The sequence below is a fragment of the Leiobunum rupestre genome, chromosome 8 (assembly GCF_980474605.1).
Source record: "Leiobunum rupestre chromosome 8, qqLeiRupe1.1.hap1, whole genome shotgun sequence".
Taxonomy (NCBI): domain Eukaryota; kingdom Metazoa; phylum Arthropoda; class Arachnida; order Opiliones; family Sclerosomatidae; genus Leiobunum; species Leiobunum rupestre.
Genome location: NC_143391.1, coordinates 12,894,454 through 12,913,893, shown reverse-complemented (window position 1 = coordinate 12,913,893; position 19,440 = coordinate 12,894,454). Strand labels below are relative to the sequence as shown.

Here is a 19,440-nt window from a genome sequence, read left to right as displayed (position 1 = left end):
GGGAGCTGTTGGTTCGCGTGGCATTAAGGGCTTGCCACCACCTTCCTACGCATTGTAACCCGGCCACCTGAATTAATGACTTTAAAAGTCGCTCGATAACTTGGGCCTAAAGTGGTGCCTTGGGTATTAGCCTAGCTGGTAATTATTAAATTAATTATTATTATTATATTCCCAAACCAAGAAGAATTTTAAAAAGAAATATAAACAACGATGCTTTAAAGAAATGTAAGAAACCAAAATTAGACTCTGCTATAGGAATTATAGACGCTGTTCTAAATATGACTAGCAATAATTAGGAGCTAATATTAATGGATACACATTTATTTGATAATGAACGAATCACTGGTTTTGCTATGGAAAATAAAGAACTTTCTTGTATGACGAGACCTAAAATTGTGGAATCTGCCACACAATACATCATTTGTACGGTAAACCTCTTCGTGACTCACGTATAGTTGGGACGCAAACCTATTTTCCATCATTTTCACGTAAAATGTTAAATAACACAGATTGGTTTAAATTTAGTGCTGTTTTTCCGCTTATTTACATGAATGAGTGGATGCGATGTTCCTTTCAAGCTTCCTCACCCTGGTACGACCAAATATTAGTTCTTACGCGAGTTCTAGGGTGACGATTTGGTATTCCAACAAGCCTTGCCAGCAATATATTCAATACATGGATCAGAAAAATGTCAGCCGCATCAATAAAACCTTCAGTGGTTTGCTTACCAAGAGAGACAATCCCAGAAAATATGCCACGTTCTTTTAAAGAAAAATACCCTAACACAACTGCAATTCTTGACTGTTCAGAAGTGTTTATTGTACGACCTAGATCACATCTGACGAAGGCTTTAACTTACAGTAATTATAAGAAAAAATCATTATGAAAAGCTATATCACCAAATGGATTTATTATGTTTATTTGAAAATGCGTACGGTGGACGTGCAAGTGATAAATTTATCGCTGTTGTATATAAAAAACTAAGATCTATTTCTTATCTACATCTGATAAGATATTAGATAATGCATATGTGGCGGCGTGTCTTAACGACAGTATAAAGGGCGTACCTAACTGATTCCAGACACTCGAGCTGGGAGGTTGGATAATGTAACTTCATTGTAAATATCATCATTCTTTAACCTTGTAATAAAGACTTGAATTTCACTTCAATCGTATCGTTATGATGTCCAAAATACATAACAAATGGCGACGGAGATAAACGGAAACCTTAAGGAGGACAGTGTAGAAGCCTAGCAACGCAATCCAAGGAAATCACGGCACGTTATCTACCGACCGTAAGAAATTTTCATTATGGCATCTATAAGTCAATTTGGATCTTTTAATAGTAGCGTCGAGTCCTGGCCATTGTATTCAGAGAGACTAGAACAGTTTTTCATCGCAACGAAAGTCACTACAGAAGAGATGAAACGAGCTCAATTACTGACTTTTATCGGGGCTGAGACTTATGCTATCCTAAAAAGTATAGTCTCGCCGATAAATCCCAAGGACAAGGACTTCAAAGACTTGATTGACGCTCTTACCAAGCATTTCAACCCTGTTCCATCTGAAATCATCGAGAGGTACAAATTCAACATTCGGGAAAGGAAACCGGAAGAGTCAATAGCCATCTACATATCAGAACTTCGTAAGATGAGCGAATTTTGTAATTACGGAGCTGTTCTCAATGACATGCTACGGGACCGATTAGTATGTGGCTGCCGAAACGATGCATTGCAGAGGAGATTACTTTCGGAAGAAGGTTTGACATTGGCCAAAGCCGTTCAGATTGCTCAAGCAATGGAATCTGCCAATCGTCACTTGCAGGACATCAAGAGTCAATTAGCACCGTCACCTCGACCGTCACTACCAGAGAATGTCAAGGCCATTTCAATTCTTCACAAGAAGAAAAGATCTCAAAAGTGTAATCAAACTCACTCTCAAACCAGAGGACATCAAAGAGACGGAGACAATAAGCAGATCCCTAGATCGCAAGAGAGGCAATTTTCGAAGTATAACCGATGCAACGATCCGATTCACTCATCAGCTGAATGTCCGTTTCGTGATTCCAAATGCCACAAGTGTACGAAGCACGGCCATATTGCACGTGTCGTTCCAAACCAAGCAAGACCAACCACGGTGGTAGAATCTATGTAACCAATACCAACCAGATCAACCACAGCGGTAGAAGCTACGATGTGTTTCCTGAATACGAGTCGCAAGACCCTAGTGTAAATCACATCACCACGAGGAAGAGTCAATCTAGAGCAAATTCGAACGCACAGTCTGAGAGCTATCAGTGTCTAATTGAGCAAAGTTCACCGGCAATCTATCATATAGCGGAAGGCAAGAACCATCAACCATACAAGCTACCAGCGCCTTACCAGATCACAGTCACCATGAATGATCGAAGCGTCGACATGGAAGTTGACACTGGGTCAGCCTATTCACTCATTCCAAGTTCCAAAATTCAAGATCCCTTGAAGACTTACGACCTAGAACCCTTCAATACACGACCAACTTCATTTTCTGGTCACGAAGTAGACGTAGCCGGGGTCATTTATCCCAAAGTCTCGTATAAGAATGTAGAAGTGGAACTGCCTCTGATCATCTATTGCGGTCATGGTCCGACATTGTGTGGAAGAACCTGGACGTCTTCACGTTTACCGATCTTACAAAACGGAGTCGTACCCCAAGCTGTTGACCAGGTCGCTCATATCACGCAGAATACGCATTTGGATATCATTCTGGATAAATACCAAGAACTTTTCAATGACGAAACAGGATGTCTCAAGGATGTTGAAGTTCACCTGCATCAGAAGTCAAATATTCATTCTGTTTTTCATAAACCTCGATCAGTTCCTTACGCTCTCAAAGACCAAGTAGAAGAAGAGTTGAAACGAATGGAAGATCAAGGCATAATCAAGCCGATTTCCTTCGCCAAGTTCGCAGCGCCGATAGTTCCAGTTATGAAGCCAAATGGGAAGGTTCGAATCTGTGGAGACTTCAGCGTGACTACCAACAACATTATCAATGCAGACCAATATCCACTTCCGAAGGCTGAAGACATATTTTCGAAGATGTCGGGATGCACTATATTCTCCAGAATCGACATGAAAGACGCTTATAGTCAACTCCAACTGGACGAAGAGTCGAAAAAGATCACTGTCATCAATACGTCGAGAGGACTATTTCAGTATAACCGACTTCCGTTTGGTGTCTCATCCGCGTCGGCAATTTTTCAAAAGCATATGGAGGTTCTCCTGGCGAATCATAAATCAGTCTCACCATATCAAGATGATATCCTTCTGGGTGGCGTCGGCGAATCCGATCATCTCGAGAAATTGGAGAAACTGCTATCTACACTACAAAAAGCTGGTCTCAAACTGAGAAAAAAAAAATGTCAATTTCTGCGAGAAAGTTTGGACTTCCTGGGTTACCACTTGGATAAAGAAGGCGTGCACCCTCAGCAATCTAAAATGAAAGCCATCATGGAAGCACCAGAGCCTACGAACCTCGAAGAATTGCGATCGTTCATAGGATTCCTGAACTATTACTCAAAGTTCATTCCGAACCAAGCTACAGAACTGGCTCCGCTGTACGACCTTATGAAAAAATCATCTGGATGGAAATGGACTCCGGAACATAAGCAAGCTTTTATCAATTCAAAGAATTTGCTGTCGAAATCCAGTTTCCTGACGCATTTTGATTCGAAGAAGGAAATCAGATTGGCTTGCGATGCTTCGCCGAGAGGAATTGGCGCAGTTATATCCCACGTTGTAGACGGTAACGAGCAATTGGAGCGAGAAGCGTTATCTCTAATATTTGGAGTGACGAAGTTCCGAGATTACCTCCTTGGGCGGCGGTTTACATTAATCACCGATCACCAGCCGTTAATCTATCTGCTTTCAAAGAAGAAACCCGTACCTCAAATGGCTGCAGCGAGACTCCAAAGATGGGCTTTGACGTTATCAGCGTACCGTTATACCATTGAGTACAAGAAGGGAGTACTGCACGCCAACGCTGATGCTCTGAGCAGATTACCGTTACCAGCACCACCAGGAGATGTTCCTCTTCCAGTAGAATCAGTATTGCTCATTCAACAATTGGATTCTGGACCTGTAACTTCGATGCAACTTCGAGATGACACTAAGAACGACTACCGTTTGACAATGGTCTTACGTCAATTGCGAGACGGATGGGAGTCGCGGTATACAACTGGAGATTTCGAGCCATTCTATAGACAACGAACGGAGTTGTCTACACTTAAAGATCTCTTGATGATTGGGAGAAGAGTCGTAATCCCGAAGACCAGACGACAATCCATGCTACGAAGTCTTCACGAAACTCACCAAGGTGTAGTGCAAATGAAAGCCGTTGCACGTTCAACATTCTGGTGGCCCAACCTCGATAAAGAGATCGAAGCCATAGCTCGAGAATGTCAAACTTGTCAAGCACTCGCTCCTGATCCAAGAAAGACGTTCATAACACATTGGCCAATTCCAGACGACCCTTGGCAACGAGTTCATGTCGACTTTGCTGGACCAGTCGAAGGGAAAATGCTTTTCATAGTCATTGACGCCTACTCAAAATGGATAGAATGTGAAGTAATAAATTCAGCATCGACCGAAGCCGTAATACGATCATTGAGACCCATCAATTTAAGATTCGGTATAATGAACGCGTTAGTCTCGGACAACGCAACCTGCTTCACCAGTTCAGAATTTGCCACATTCACGAAAAAGTATGGGATCAACCATCTGAAGATAGCGCCATTTCACCCACAGTCCAATGGACAAGCGGAACGAACGGTTCGGACGGTCAAAGGTTATCTCAAGAAACTCTCGGGCGGGACAAGCACCGAAACCGAAATACTTGAAATGGGACTTGACCTCTTCAGAGCTGGTACACTAGAGGAAAGGATCAGCAAGATCTTACTAAGATACCGAAGGACGCCATTATCAACTGGGAAGTCACCCGCTGAACTACTTCTCGGACGTAACGTAACGACAACTATTGATCTATGTCATCCGAGAACAAATAAAGCTAAATCTTCAACACACGCTGAAAAGACGCTACGCTTCAAAATCGGCGAAGAGGTCCATATACGCAATTTCAGCAGAGGACCTAAATGGATTCCCGGTCGCATCGTCCAAGTCATTGGCAACAATATGTATGAAGCTCAGTCCTCTAATCGTATTCTACGTAAGCACGAGAATCAACTGCGACCAAGGCAAACTGTTCGATTCAACGAGAGCAACGTCAAAGAATCTCGTTCCGATAATCCCGAACGTTCGTTCATGACCAAAACGTCATCAGATGTATCCAATAGAACGCCAGTCATAATTCGTAACCAGTCGAAGGAACCTGAGCCGGATTCATCAGCGACAGTCAGCGACCATCCATCAGCTAACGATGTTCCAGTATCACCAACAACGTCGGATTCGAACACGGTACCATCGGACAAGATCATATCCACCGATTCAAATACCAGTCCACCAGTAAGACGATCAACACGTCACAAGAAACCCATCGAACGAATGGTACTTTAAAATTAAAAATGGGGTAGTGTTGTATATAAAAAACTAAGATCTATTTCTTATCTACATCTGATAAGATATTAGATAATGCATATGTTGGGGCGTGTCTTAACGACAGTATAAAGGGCGCACCTAACTGATTCCAGACACTCGATCTGGGAGGTTGGATAATGTAACTTCATTGTAAATATCATTATTCTTTAACCTTATAATAAAGACTTGAATTTCACTTCAATCGTATCGTTATGATGTCCAAAATACATAACAATCACCAATGATTGTGGAATTTCAGATTTCATTTTGCCAGGAGATGAATTAATGTGTGATCGTGGGTTCTTAATTGAACAAGAATTAAGTGAACGCTATGCTCGTTTAAATATGTCAGCCTGCAATAAAGGGAAAAGCAGCTCAAAGCGGAAGATGTTCACGGAACAAGGAAATTTGTTTCAGTTAGAATTCACGTAGAACGGGTTATTGGCAGGTGGAAAACTTTTAGAATATTTAAACAGATATTACCCGTAAGTACTTTAAAAGAATTTGATGTTATTTATAGTGTTGTAAGTCGGAAAATTTTCCGTGGAAAATGACCGAGACCATTTCTCCAAAAAAATGAAAAACAAAAATTTCATTCCATGATTAGTCTAATACCGTTTGCAATTCTAAATAAAATGGCATTTTCGCCTCATTTTTTCGAATCTAAAAGTAAAACTATACCTCTAGACTAGCTTTAAACTGATTAACATTGTAACACTATTAATGTTTTGTAGTATGTTTACCCTTAAAGAGTAATTTATGTTTCAATTTTTAATTTTTACGATTTGGGGAAACGTTTTCGCATTTTATTTTTCCGGAAATTTAACAACACTCGATATTTACAGTCGCCCAGAATATCAAAGGAAATATAAAGTAACGTAGAAAACAGCGTTACAAATCTTCATGGTTTTTTACTTTTTTATATTAATTGTAAAATTAATTTTTGGGTCATTATTAATAATCTATTTTAATTTATACGCTATCAAAAATTAACTATAGTCGTTAAAGAATTTCAAGCCAATTAATTAATTTTTAATAAAGTCTGAATTTATTGTGTACAAAACTTTTCATATTCCTTTTGCACAATAGTTTTATGAATAAACATTTCTTCAACATAACGTAACAATGGGTTAAAGTAAAACTGTTTTAAAAATTGCTAGGGTCAAATTTAATTTAAAACATAACAGGGTCTTTCTCGGTATAAACAAAAAAGAAACAATACAATACATACAATAAATAGCAATTTGAATTTGTAAATAATACCCAATAATTTATTTTAAATATTATTCGGTGTCTCCATTTCTGTCCACTTTTTCTCTTACATCGATTTTTCCACCCTGAATTAATTTTCTGGCGTTTCTCGTATCAGGACACTTAATTTCCAAAATGACAAAGTCACTAATTAATCCGTCGGGGCTTGCTAACATCCAGAACTCTGATTGCGCAATCCAAGTCCCTGTTTGGACAACGGTTAGGCTTTCGAAATGCTCACGAGCCACGGATTCAAGGCAGATTCCTCTTTCCATAGCTGATGAGGATAACCTTTTTAAACTTAAATATTCACGTTCTTTCTTTGGGACACCATTAGCCGAAGTACCAGTAATTCTTATCATTCTACTTTGTTTCCATTTAGTATAAACAGATTGATCACATGTGTTCCATATAGTATTAACAGATTGAATGATTGATCACATGTGTCATTTGGTCTTCTTACATCTGATAAGCGAGTTAACCCGGGCTATTTATTTTAAATGTGGAGGTCAAATTTATAAAATAAGCTTATGGGGTCTAGTGTCCTCTTTTACGAACAAAGTACCATATAGAACACCTCGTTATATTTTCCTCTAGAATATGTTTACAAAAAAATATTAAAAAACAAATTATATTTGTACTAATTTCTGCACCTCCGTTATGGTGACCGAAAAGTTTAAATAAAATGGCGCGCTACAGGCCTTAGTATATTCATCTGATCATGTCCAACCAACAGTGGCCTGTGGTGCGGGAGGGCCCCTAAAATATTCCGGTAAAATGGTCCACGAGTTTCGTGGGCGGGCCTCAGAAACCTTACTTATGAAATATAAGGTACATACTACGATTACGTCTGTAATCAACGCGTTAGTTACGCTACGGTAACTCCATCGACGCGGTTAAGCTAAAAAGAAATCGAAAGAGGAAGGAAACGTCGGGAATGACTGGAGGAATAACGGTTAAACCGCTTTTTAGAATTTATATTCACCTGGCATTATTTACCTGGACGTCTCATCTAGCCTTCGTGGGCTTAAGAGCTTAAAAAAACTCGCGGGGTTTTTTTTTGCGAGCCGCGGCGTACCTACCTTATTCAACAACAACAAAAGAAAGTATATTTTTTCGCTCTCTTTCTGCCATCCATTTTTATCAGCCCGTGGCTCTTTTAGTCAGCTTATTGGCTCTGTTCGCTACTAAACGCCGACATCTATATAAGCATCCGACCCCGCTAAACAGGCCGAGCGCGGAGGCGGGTTACCTCGCTTCGCCGTATAGACGCTTTATAAAATGGCCTCTGTAATGAATAAGGGTTAGACGATATTTGGGCACGACTATCCCCGATTGAGATGCCGCCTTTCGTAATAGATGAAGGCTATTTATCTTAAAAACTGTCGGCCGGGACCTAACCTAGCCTCTGATCTATTTTTCAGCCACGAACGTACGAGACCCCGCCAACTGCTCCCGCTTTGTTTCTTATAAAGCGAACCTATATAAAGGAAATCTTTTGACTTCGCTATCTAAAGCGGCTCGCCCGCGATACACCCTATATACTACGTACCGTATAACGTGGTCGGGATCAAAGTTGGCAATTCGCTCAATTTATATAAACAATCGCTATTATCTACTACTATTGCGAAAAAAGGCGGATGAAAATAACGGTTTATTGACAATTTGTTGGAAGACCAGATTACGAGATTCGGTATAGAACTACGAAGGAAATTAAATTTTCAATATAACACGCCCCGAAGCTTCGTTTACCACCTAAAGTGGTACACGTTTTAACCGCGATTTCTATTTTTCGCTCTATAGAACGCCAGATAAAGAGAGAGCCTTTTATATACATTTTTCTGGAAACCAGATAAAAGAGACTCCGGGTTGTGGGCTGATCAAATCAAGATATTCTTCGTCTAAAGTAGGTCTACAACGCGTTTACGCTAGCTAGATTTATGAAGAAATAAAAATTATCTATGGAAAAAGTAGGGTTTGTAGAAAAATAATCAACGTTATAATCGTCGAATATGGGACGATAGGATTAGGAATCGGTGGGTGGAAAACTCCTGTTTACGGAGATAATTGCTGGCCAAATCGAAGAAGCAATTATGGAGAAGTTTCCGGGATAAAAAGACGATTCTTTTCAGAAGAGCGGAAAATTTTGAAAGCGGGAACGTCGGGGTATTAAAGGGAAGTAATTGACTGGCGAGCCAGCGTTTCATTCTTCTCGCGAAATTCCAATCTTCCAGAGGGCTACTGCTACACACCGGTAACCGATGTTACCCGATATTTAAAACGCGGGCACGGTATACAGGTACACTCTGCGAGTCCCAATATCGACTAGTAATTTCAAGTGCCGTTCTTATCGGACTATACACCCTCTCCTTTAATATATTCCGATCTGATTCTCGGGGTTGGAAAATTTTTAGCGAAAGCGATTTTTATTAAAGTGGAGCCCCTTCTCCCCCCCCCCCCCCTGCCACCATAAACGATTCTTCTGCGCAAATAAGAAAGGATCCTAGAAGACTAGCCGAACGAAAAAAATGTTCCCATCATTTCAGCTGTCCCGCTATTAAAAGGATCTTTTTCGCGTCGTATCCGGCCCACTCGGTCTCTCTCTCTTCGCCTTATTTGCAATTTATTTCTAGCCGTTTACGGTTAAAGACGGTCGGAGTTGGTCGTCACTTATATACATTATACGTAACAGTCGATATTGAGAAGGCCGTTTCTCCCGATACAGGTAATAGGATGAGAAGGAGCTGATTCTCGATAATAGCTGGCGCGTCTCTTCCACCCATTCGTTAACTTGATCGCGGACGACATTCGATATAGTCACGGAATGAGGCAATCGAGTCCGGCCGTCGCTGGCTCCCAGTTGCCGGCAAAGAAAGAAAGAGGCTCTATTTGAGAGGCAAATCCGCGGCCACCCCGGGACAAATATCCTTTTTCATCTCGCAGCTCCGAGAAAAGGCAATCAACTCTTTCGACACCTCAATCAGGGCGCTCAGCTGTCTGTCGCCACCGCCGCGCCAGAAATAAACGATAAACGCCCTCCCCGATAAATCTATTCCGAAAAATTAGCTTTCTCTCTAGCTCAAGCGCGTTGTTACGATATAGATTTTCGAAACAAACTTTATTTATGGTGTTTCTTATTTTGCGTGTAATACTATTTAGAAATCCCACGCTATTTCGCGATCTGGCCTATTTGTGACCTACTAGCGCCTGTAGAAGTGTTCAACACGCGGCACACCAATGTTCAGAAAGAAGCCTACTACCAAGGTTTAAAAGGATCGAATATTATTATTAATCGTTATAAATAATATCGTATTTTCAGTGTTTTAAACAGGAAAATTATAGTTTGTTTCCATTTTATACTTTGTATTTGTGGATAAAAATGACATTTGTAGATTCGGAATATATAAATAAATATGTTTAAAAAACACGTAGACTTTTATACCGTGGAAAGTGTCATCACGTTAAAATTTAAAATGAATTCCCTAGTAAATCCCATTTTGATTTAGACGTACGATTAAATGTTTTTTCACACGGATATATGAAAAGTAATTAATACCGGTGTTGACGACCTTAGTGTAGATTAGCTAGGAAATGCAAACGCTGGTGACAACGGTATCAAGACACGAAATATTCGCGTACTTCAGAGCGAAATAAATTTGCCTGCAAGGTGAGTGATATGATCTGGAATGAGATTACTAAGGTGACTGTCCTCTTCGTAAAAGCATCTTGATATTTGATTCGTAATATTTGCAAAGACGACATCGAGTATATACGGAACGCCGTACATCGTGGGAAGATGGATCTCCTCTTAATTCGCTATCCAAATATGTCATTTCCTTCGCTGTCTCGCGCTTCTCAACAGTCAGTAAAACGAGACCACGAAATTCGTAAACTGACGCGCCGCCCGACCATATTTGCAACTCCGCGCCTAATACCATCCATACATAGTGATCGATAATCTTAATATCAAGACTATTTCTAACCGAAAAGGGGGGTCGCAAATTGAAAAGTCCAAATGAAAATGTCGGCGGTGAATGCGTGTGTATTCATCGGGGATGGCTCGACTGGGATTCAAAGATCTTTGCAACAGATATATCCCCTCAAAATGAAGGTTTCTCCCTCTCTTGATATATAGCGAAAAACTTCCAAAAACCGGGATGAAAAGTTTTTGACCGAAAATATAAATAGAAATATATAACTCCAGCTACTGCAATAAATTCTACAAGCCACCCAAATTAATGGAAATTGCTATTTCAGTCGGGCTTTCCACGGCCGATACAGTTTTTTTTACGGTATAAACAAATCTTTTTTTTGAACACGGGTGAAATTTAACGTTAAATATATAAAAATTATTATTTCCTTTCATCCGATTTAAGGAGCTAGAAATAACATTTTATTACGAAGATCTAAAGTTTTTGTTTTATATTTGGCTAGATGAAAAAATATAAAGAATATATATAGTTAACAAGACGTCCAAATGGCCATAATGTGATGGACTCTTCCTTTGATAAGAATATTGAAGCGGGGATGGGAACCAAGACCGTATTGTAGTATTTACGTAATACATTTTAGGTTTACTCGGGCGCTCCTGTAAAATGGGAGCCAATTTCGGAAAGAGTTTTTTCGCCGCTTCCTTCCTTGTTTTTATTCGCGCGTTACGCGTCGCCAAAAACAAAGGGTGACACTCGTTTGAAGCTTAATGGTCTGTAGTGGAAACAAAACGACTTTCCCCACCCAAGGATTCTTACATACATCAAAAAAGCGATGTTTTTAAACCCAAGCAGCCGCGCTCGCCCGTAGTCGTTCCAAGTTGGCAGGGATAGGATACTCGTAAGTTACGTCAAAACGAAGCCACCTTGTTGGTCAAAAGAGATAGACCGCCGAGAGAATATACCAGCCGGGTTCAAGACGAAAAAGGTTTTAAGGGCGCCCTTTTCATTTGCGGGGACGCGTTAAAAACAACGACCCCGTCCTCCAAAAAGCGGCTGGACCATTTAGGGGGCCCCAAGTCCTATCGGTAATACAGTTTTCCCGGGTATACGTCGTCCGTTTTTCCGGGACAAACTGGCCGTGTCGAAGCCACTGTACCAAACCACGCTATTCACTAGCGGTTATTATACACATCTTTGATCTCCAACCTCTTCCAGCGGTTTTATGGAGCGGTTATAAAGAGAGAGAGAGAGCTGGCTAGTAACGACGTGGTGCCGCTGCTTGTCTCAGGGAGGACTCACCGTGGCTAAATTTCGGACGTTCTCTTTCCATAACGGATGACAATTATCCCCAGAGAGAAAAGAAAACTGGAGTTTATAGCGAAACTTTCTAAAGGGTTTTTGGGTTCGCAAAAAAAAGAACTACCCAAAAGAGAGCTATAACCGTTTATATGGAAAACCAAATGCGAATTCGGCAGCGACGAAAAAGTATCACTACAGACAACGACAGCTGGCTCGAATGTATACGCGCTCTTTAACTTCACTACGCATTGCGTTCCCGCCATCGCTCGTGCATGACGGAGCTTGATAAAAATACATTCCTTATTACATTCGGTAATTTTAATACAAAAACAGTGTACATTTTGTTAGACGACAAGCAAGAATACTATGCATATATTATAGTTAATTTGTTATTACCAAATATCTCTTATAACAGACGTAACTTACTAATTAAACTCTACCAGAATATGTTGCTCAATCGACCAGGAGTCGTGATCCAAGCTGAAGCGACAGACATTTCCCTCGATATTGGCGGAGGGCAGCAAAAGCCATAACGACTCGGGGTGTGGGCTACCATGGAAGAAGCAATATAAATCTCCCTTCTCCCAATAGGTATAACCATCAACTCCAAAGGGAGGATATACCGGCTTATTTTACAAGAAATAAGGGTCTGGTAGAAGGTGCGCCGCCGGCAATTTGATAGGACTATTCGAACGATTGCTCGAGCGATTCAATTAATCAAAAACTTCCAAGGAACCCATTTGTTCGTCGACTGGGGATTAAAAAAGCGATGGTCCTTCGGGGCCTCCGTCCATCCGGGTGGGGGAGAGGTGGTAAGGAGGGTGGGAAAGAGGGTCGTCGAAAACGACAGGGTGCTGCGCCGTCGAGATCTCCGGAAGAGATCAAAAATGGGCGGAGGAGAGATAGGTGACATGTTTCTCTTTCAATTGTTTCGATCACTGTCCTATACGCTCAAATGCCTTTTTCGTTTTTTTAAGGGGTCTTCACGCTCCCTTCCCTACATATCGCGTCCTCCCGCCAGCTTGTTCGTTCCGCGATGGATTTTCCTCCTCCCGTTCGTCTCCCCCGTTTTGCTAGCTCCCAAAATAAGTAATAGGTTTCGACAAAACGTCGTTAAACTGTCTTTGGCCAGTCACCCCATTTTTTACCCGATACCGTTCGATCTGTTTCTACACAAAGTCTTTCGCTTTAACGTCATACTGGCGCTTCCCAACAGCCTAAAAGAAAAGTATATCAATATAGAGTTCGCGAAATAAAATCCAATGAAATCAAGCTCCAATAGGAACGGAAACTTTAACCTAAAAGGTCTACGATGGTTCCGTAATTATCATATCAGTTGATTTTTATATATTCGAAGCGTATGGCCTATTTACGTTTTCATTTTGGAAAATCTGACTCTAGAGGTAATACACGCCGAATTGACTCTAGCTTAAGTACCTGATATCAACTCGAAAATATTAGCCTAAGGATTTTGGCCTCAAAACGGAACAGCTGATATTCTATAAGAGGTTTATATACGTACATATACCATCGGTGTTAGGCTGTCTAAAATCTCAAATTCTATCCAACGAAAACGATCAATTCAATATAGTGGAAAACGTTATCGAGTTATTCACTTTGGAAAACCGTACAGCTCGCTCTACGGAATATATATATATATATTTGAAGGAAACTTTTGACCTTATCGAGCAAATATATGAGAATTAAACTTCATATTTTGATTCCCTTCTGCATAACTGCTCGTCGAAGCATTCGAAAAATCCATTTCATAGAGAGAGAGAGACAGAGAGAGAGAGAGAGAGAGAGAGAGAGAGAGAGAGAGAGAGAGAGAGAGTGGGCGCGAAAGGCGAATGGAGGAAAGGTGATTTTTATTTTTCCGCTTGGGGGGAGAAGGTGGCTTCTCGAATACCGTTGTCGGTTTAGCCACCGTGAGCTTCCAGCTCGATTTCATCGACATTTTTCGTCCCTCCGATATTGGTTAATACTTCGCGCAATGACGCATCGCCGTACATTCGCCAAATTTTCGCCTTCAAACATCAAATCGAGTTTCGTTCACATTTACTTCCTACCCTTTAAATTCCCTTCCACCAATACCGAAAACCATTATTCGTATGATAAGAGAACGGGAGGCTGACGCGTATAGGACCATGAGAAAATTTGACAAATTATGAAAAGAGAAATTAAGCGGAGAGAACCGGACAACGCGGGCCGCTCGTAAACAAGCGAGGGTCGAGCGGGGGTTGAGTGGCGCAATCGTGCGAACGAGACATATTCTCTCTCCGGGGGAAGAGGTCAGTTTGAACGTATATGATCGGATGCCTCTACCGAGGATGTACCGGTCTCTGGGAGTTGGTCGATCGTCCGTTGCCGGAGGGGCCCTCTCCGCGGGTGTGTGTGTGCATGCGAGAGCTTCAAATACTTAGCGCGCTTTATTTCAGAGCATGGCCTCGCCAAACGCCGCAGTGTGTAGTTCCAGCGATCGTTTTTCTTCGGTCAGTGCATTCCATTATCGTAACTGTCAGGGAGGAAGCGCGATCCGGGAAGCTCGGGAAGAGAATATCGCAAACCCCGCGAGCGCTCCTATAGGATCTCGAGGTGTCTGGATTTTTCGGAGCAGCGCGCTGGCCCGAGCTATAATAATAACGCGTCTTCTCCCCCGTATATACTTCATATCATATATTACGTTTTACGTAAATCACAAACCTACTCGAGAACCCGAACGGTGAAGAACCGGGAACACCTCAAAGTCGCGAACTCAGCTACTATCCTGAACAGTGGCGCCTTAAAAACTAGCGCACCCATCGCAGACCCCAAAAATTATTAGTTTCCAATTTTGGACACGGAATTGATATCTGATTTTTGAATATTTCCTCGGAAGAGAATATAGGAGCAGAGTTTCCCCTTCCCCCAAAAATGCGATCCACCCCAACCGGCTTCATTACTATTCGTCCATTCCGGGGGAAATTTCCATACGTATAGCTTAATAAAATTTCTCGACCATTCAGATAAACTAGTCAAAAGAATTTTTGCATAAAGTAAAACTCTTTCGGGCAACGTCGGCGGCGAAATCGGTGGAAGTTCGTAGGCGCAAAATTCTTCCGCGAAGTTATTTAAGAAAATGCGCTCGGGCCAGTGAAAAACTGAGAAAGCGGCCTCGAAATAAAAATAGGAAATGAAAAAGAGAAAACGAACGGCAGAAAAATCCCCTAATTTTAACGAATGAATATAAATTTGAAATGTAAAATTTTTAACGATTTATTTAGCGGAACTCTCTCTCTCTCGCCTTTGGAGGAAAACGAGGGAGGTGGTGGGAATGCAGCCCAGCCAAGCTACTTCTAAAAAGAATAAAGAATTTTCTTAACTCGGGAAAAAGTTTTACGGCTCGACGAGTTCGAATAAAGCTCGCCCGTATAACCGTAAAAGAGGGCCCGGCAAACGGGGAAGTCTTCGAACGAGAGAGAGAATCGGGCGAAGGAAGAAAGATGTTTAGGAAAGAATTGTTCCAGAAAATCAGTTGCGAAAATACATATTTCCATTTCAAATATTATTCCGACTTCTTCTCGGGAGCTGAGACAGAGAGGATGATAGAAAAGAAGGGAAAACGGAGCAGAGCCGCGAGAGGAGATAGAACACAATTTAACACTTCCCCCCTTCAGCCCGGGTACGACGAAAATCTGCTCAACCTTATTCAAAAACCCCCCTCGGAGTTTTATGTATTAGGATGAACGGTAAAAAGATCGTAAATATTTATGAGTTTCCCCTCTCGCGCGCACTCACTCTCGCGAGCCTCTAAAACGTCTATTCGGTAAATAAGAAAGAGGACGATGCTGAGAAAACGGACCAAACGGAAGATAGAGCCGACAGGGGAGGAGAGGTTGGACACAGGGCCCAAAATGACCCTAGGGCCCTTTTTCGCAGTTTCATAATCGATAGAAAAAACAAAAACCTTCACGCGAGCTTCTCCGTAGAGAACTTTCCCGTATAGCGGATAAAGAAACGTATACCGCTCTGTATAAAAAAATGAATGGTCAACTGTTTTTTCCCGGGCCTCCTTTCCACCCAAGGCTCTCTCTCTCTCTCCTTATATATATATACGTATTTATCCGGGTGCTCCTATCCCAGCGCGTTTACTTCAATCTACACTTTTCCATCAAGCATTGATGGCTCCGAGTAGAAAGAGGGCCAGCAGCATTCGATAATGTCCGAAAACCTAATAGAGAGACGAAGAAGAGAAGGCTGCGGAAGGAAACCCAAGGGTTATATCGCCTCCTCTCCTATCATACATTGGAGGTACGGGTATAGACAGCGACGGAGAAATGAAAAAAAAAGAGAAGAGATCTTCGGGGAATGGGGGCCCCGTCCGCGTTATCATTGGCCCTGGGAATAAAAGGAGACGAAGCCTGGATATGGCGAACTTTTTGGCCTATAATTTTTGGGGGGATAAATTCTTCTTGTTCCTACCGTCGCGAAGTTTTTCCAGCTTCAGTATTTAACCAAAAGCGATCTTCTTGCTCGGGTTTGGGTGTATACTCCGTTCTATACAAACATCATCAATTTCCCGCGGGACATCGAGGACAAGAAAATTTAAGACGTATACTCCGCTACTTCGCTGGTGGCGCAGTTAAGAAACGTTTTTCCAAGACAACGACCCTTTCCACCCTTTCAAAGTGCCCCCCCCCCCCCCTCCATCACCAGTCTCGAGTTTGTTCTCTCGTTAGCCCCAACTTTTTTCGTTCCGTTTTTTTCATCGTTGTCTTCGAGAGCCGCTTTCTTTCTCTCTATCCCGCATTTCCCCCCGCTTGTTTTAGGTTCCTTTTTTGTCGCGGCGGAGCCCCGCTGGCCGCCTCCGTTCTGACGCTGCCCGCATTTTCGTCCATCGGGGTCAGGGTATTTAGGACCTTTCGCCTCATCCTTTCACAATGTTTACGCGTCTCCAGTCGCGTCAGAAAATACGTAGCTCGAGTAGCCAACCCTTCTACAGCCATCGCAAACGCGCAATTTTTCTCCCTCCTTCAAACGGCGAGAGGATATACGTAAAACATTTTTCATATAACAGTGGTCAAGCTAGCAGTGGCCTTGATGAGCTTCGACATTTACCTTTACAAACAAATTTAAAAATTTAATTATTAAGAATTCAAAAGATATTTAAGTCATATTATGTTTTCGGTTTAAATTACGTGACGTTGATATAATTTATTATTAACTTGAATAATCAATATTAGAACATATATTGAATGATAAATAATAGTTTTTAAATTTTATACAGAGTTTCGATGCGAGTGTTATAAATAAATTAATTATTTATATAAATGAAAAAACAGGTAAATATAGAAGTAAACTTAAATCAATATATATAATGTCTTAAATGAAAATATTGTTGATAACCCCCTAACCTATGAACATTTTCATATTGTTTTAAATTATTTAGTACCTTAACACAATAATCTGGATTTACTCATATTTACGGTTATTAATAAAAATACCTTTTTTGCCATAATTTACCAGAGGCAATATCTTAAAAATATATATATTTTGCGACAGTGAGTTCATATAATAAAAACAATGGATGATATCCAACTATAGTTAAAGCCGAATTTTACGCGTACAGTGGTGATCATATGGTGCGAGGGGGAGATTTTAGCACTGGTTGTGGAGATAATAAACCCCGAAAAATCAGTCAGTTGGAGTTTATTAAATACATATTCAAAATAATAGAAAATACCGTATTTTGAATATTTTTTACCGAAAAAGTAAAATAATTATGCCAATCCATGCGATAAAGTTATACTGCGTTTTGTTGGTAAGCAATAGTTCGAAATAGGTGTTTCTTTAAAATAAGTAAAAAAAAAGTAAATGTTTTTTCTACCGTTTCTACAGCCCCAGTTATACGCGCGGAAGTCGGTAAAGATTTTGAAATTTGAAGTCACCTGCGAAACGCTCGTGCCAATAAAGTACTAAAAGGCTTAAGCTCGTGACGAGGGGAAAAACATTTTAAACTTAAAATTTTTTATAGTTTTAATTTATGGAAACTTCCTACCGTTATAGATTTTGAATAGGATTAAATACGTGTTAAAATTTGTGTTTTTTCATTTGATTTTATAGAAACATCTATAGGCTTCGTGCGTAGTTTAAACTTTGGTCAGAAGTATCGCCGCCTACCGACTGAGTTTTAAATCGAATATGTGAAAGCTGTCTGTTTATTTCAAATTATCTCGAAATAAAAGCTGAACGTTTCAGTTAAAGAACATTCATATTCAAAAGTCGTCTGCTATTTCTTCACACACTTAGTTGACAGGTATTAAAGTAGATGGCGCTATCTTTTCTAAGCTCGAAGTCTAACTAATACGTTTTTAACTAGTTTTAACACATCACTTCGCCATCTCGGGCAGTTTATAAACGTGCAAAAAGAAATTAAATACGTAGCATTTCTCTTTACCGATAGTAGATGGCGCTTTTGTAGTGTATTGGAAAGAATAATAAAGAATAAATTATTTATTAACTTTTGAGAAACCCGAAATTGATATAAACCATGACTCGAAAATTGACCATTCCGACCTCGTCAAGGTTGGTGATGAAAACTATAGAATACTGGTCGGGTTTGGCGATAAAATCCATAGAATACAGGTCGGGTTTGGTGATGAAAACCATAGAATACTGGACGTGGTCGGTGATGAAAACCATAGAATACTGGACGTGGGCGGTGATGAAAACCATAGAATACTGGACGTGGGCGGTGATGAAAACCATAGAATACTGGACGTGGGCGGTGATGAAAACCATAGAATACTGGACGTGGGCGGTGATGAAAACCATAGAATACTGGACGTGGTCGGTGATGAAAACTATAGAATACTGCTCGGGCTTGGTGATGAAATCCATAGAATACAGGTCGGGTTTGGTGATGAAAACCATAGAATACTGGACGTGGTCGGTGATGTAAACCATAGAATACTGGACGTGGGCGGTGATGAAAACCATAGAATACTGGACGTGATCGGTGATGAAAACCATAGAATACTGGATGTGATCGGTGATGAAAACCATAGAATACTGGACGTGATCGGTGATGAAAACCATAGAATATTGGACGTGAGAAAAGGGGTCGGGATCGGTGATGAAAACACGAGAAAACGTTCGGGTTCGGTGATGAAAACGTGAGAAATGCTGTTGGATTCGGTGATGAAAGCGTGAGAATAGTTCTCTAAGTCAGTTTCGGTGATGGAAACGCAAGAAATGGTGTCGGGCTCCGTGATGAAAACGCGAGAAATGATGTTGGATTCGGTGATGAAAGCGTGAGAATAGTTCTCTAAGTCAGTTTCGGTGATGGAAACGCAAGAAATGGTGTCGGGCTCCGTGATGAAAACGCGAGAAATGATGTCGGATTCGGT

The 19,440-nt window shown here is 41.0% G+C and overlaps 1 protein-coding gene across 1 annotated transcript; it reads left to right on the top strand.

Annotated features, from left to right (window-relative positions):
- The first annotated feature begins 1,311 nt into the window (after nucleotides 1-1,311).
- LOC149932443 (uncharacterized) lies at nucleotides 1,312-19,210 on the top strand. Its single transcript, XM_090157123.1, has 3 exons — nucleotides 1,312-2,100; nucleotides 2,169-5,540; nucleotides 18,560-19,210. Exons 1-3 carry the CDS (start codon nucleotides 1,312-1,314, stop codon nucleotides 19,208-19,210), a joined length of 4,812 nt encoding a protein of 1,603 aa, XP_090013249.1.
- The last annotated feature ends 230 nt before the right edge of the window (nucleotides 19,211-19,440 follow it).

Excerpts from the sequence above, each read along its gene's own strand:
- LOC149932443 (XM_090157123.1), top strand. The coding sequence starts at position 1,312 with ATGGCATCTATAAGTCAATTTGGATCTTTTAATAGTAGCGTCGAGTCC. Across the intron at positions 2,101-2,168 it reads GTACGAAGCACGGCCATATT|ATCAACCACAGCGGTAGAAG; the intron begins GCACGTGTCGTT and ends AATACCAACCAG. Across the intron at positions 5,541-18,559 it reads AGAAACCCATCGAACGAATG|AAACCCGAAATTGATATAAA; the intron begins GTACTTTAAAAT and ends TTAACTTTTGAG.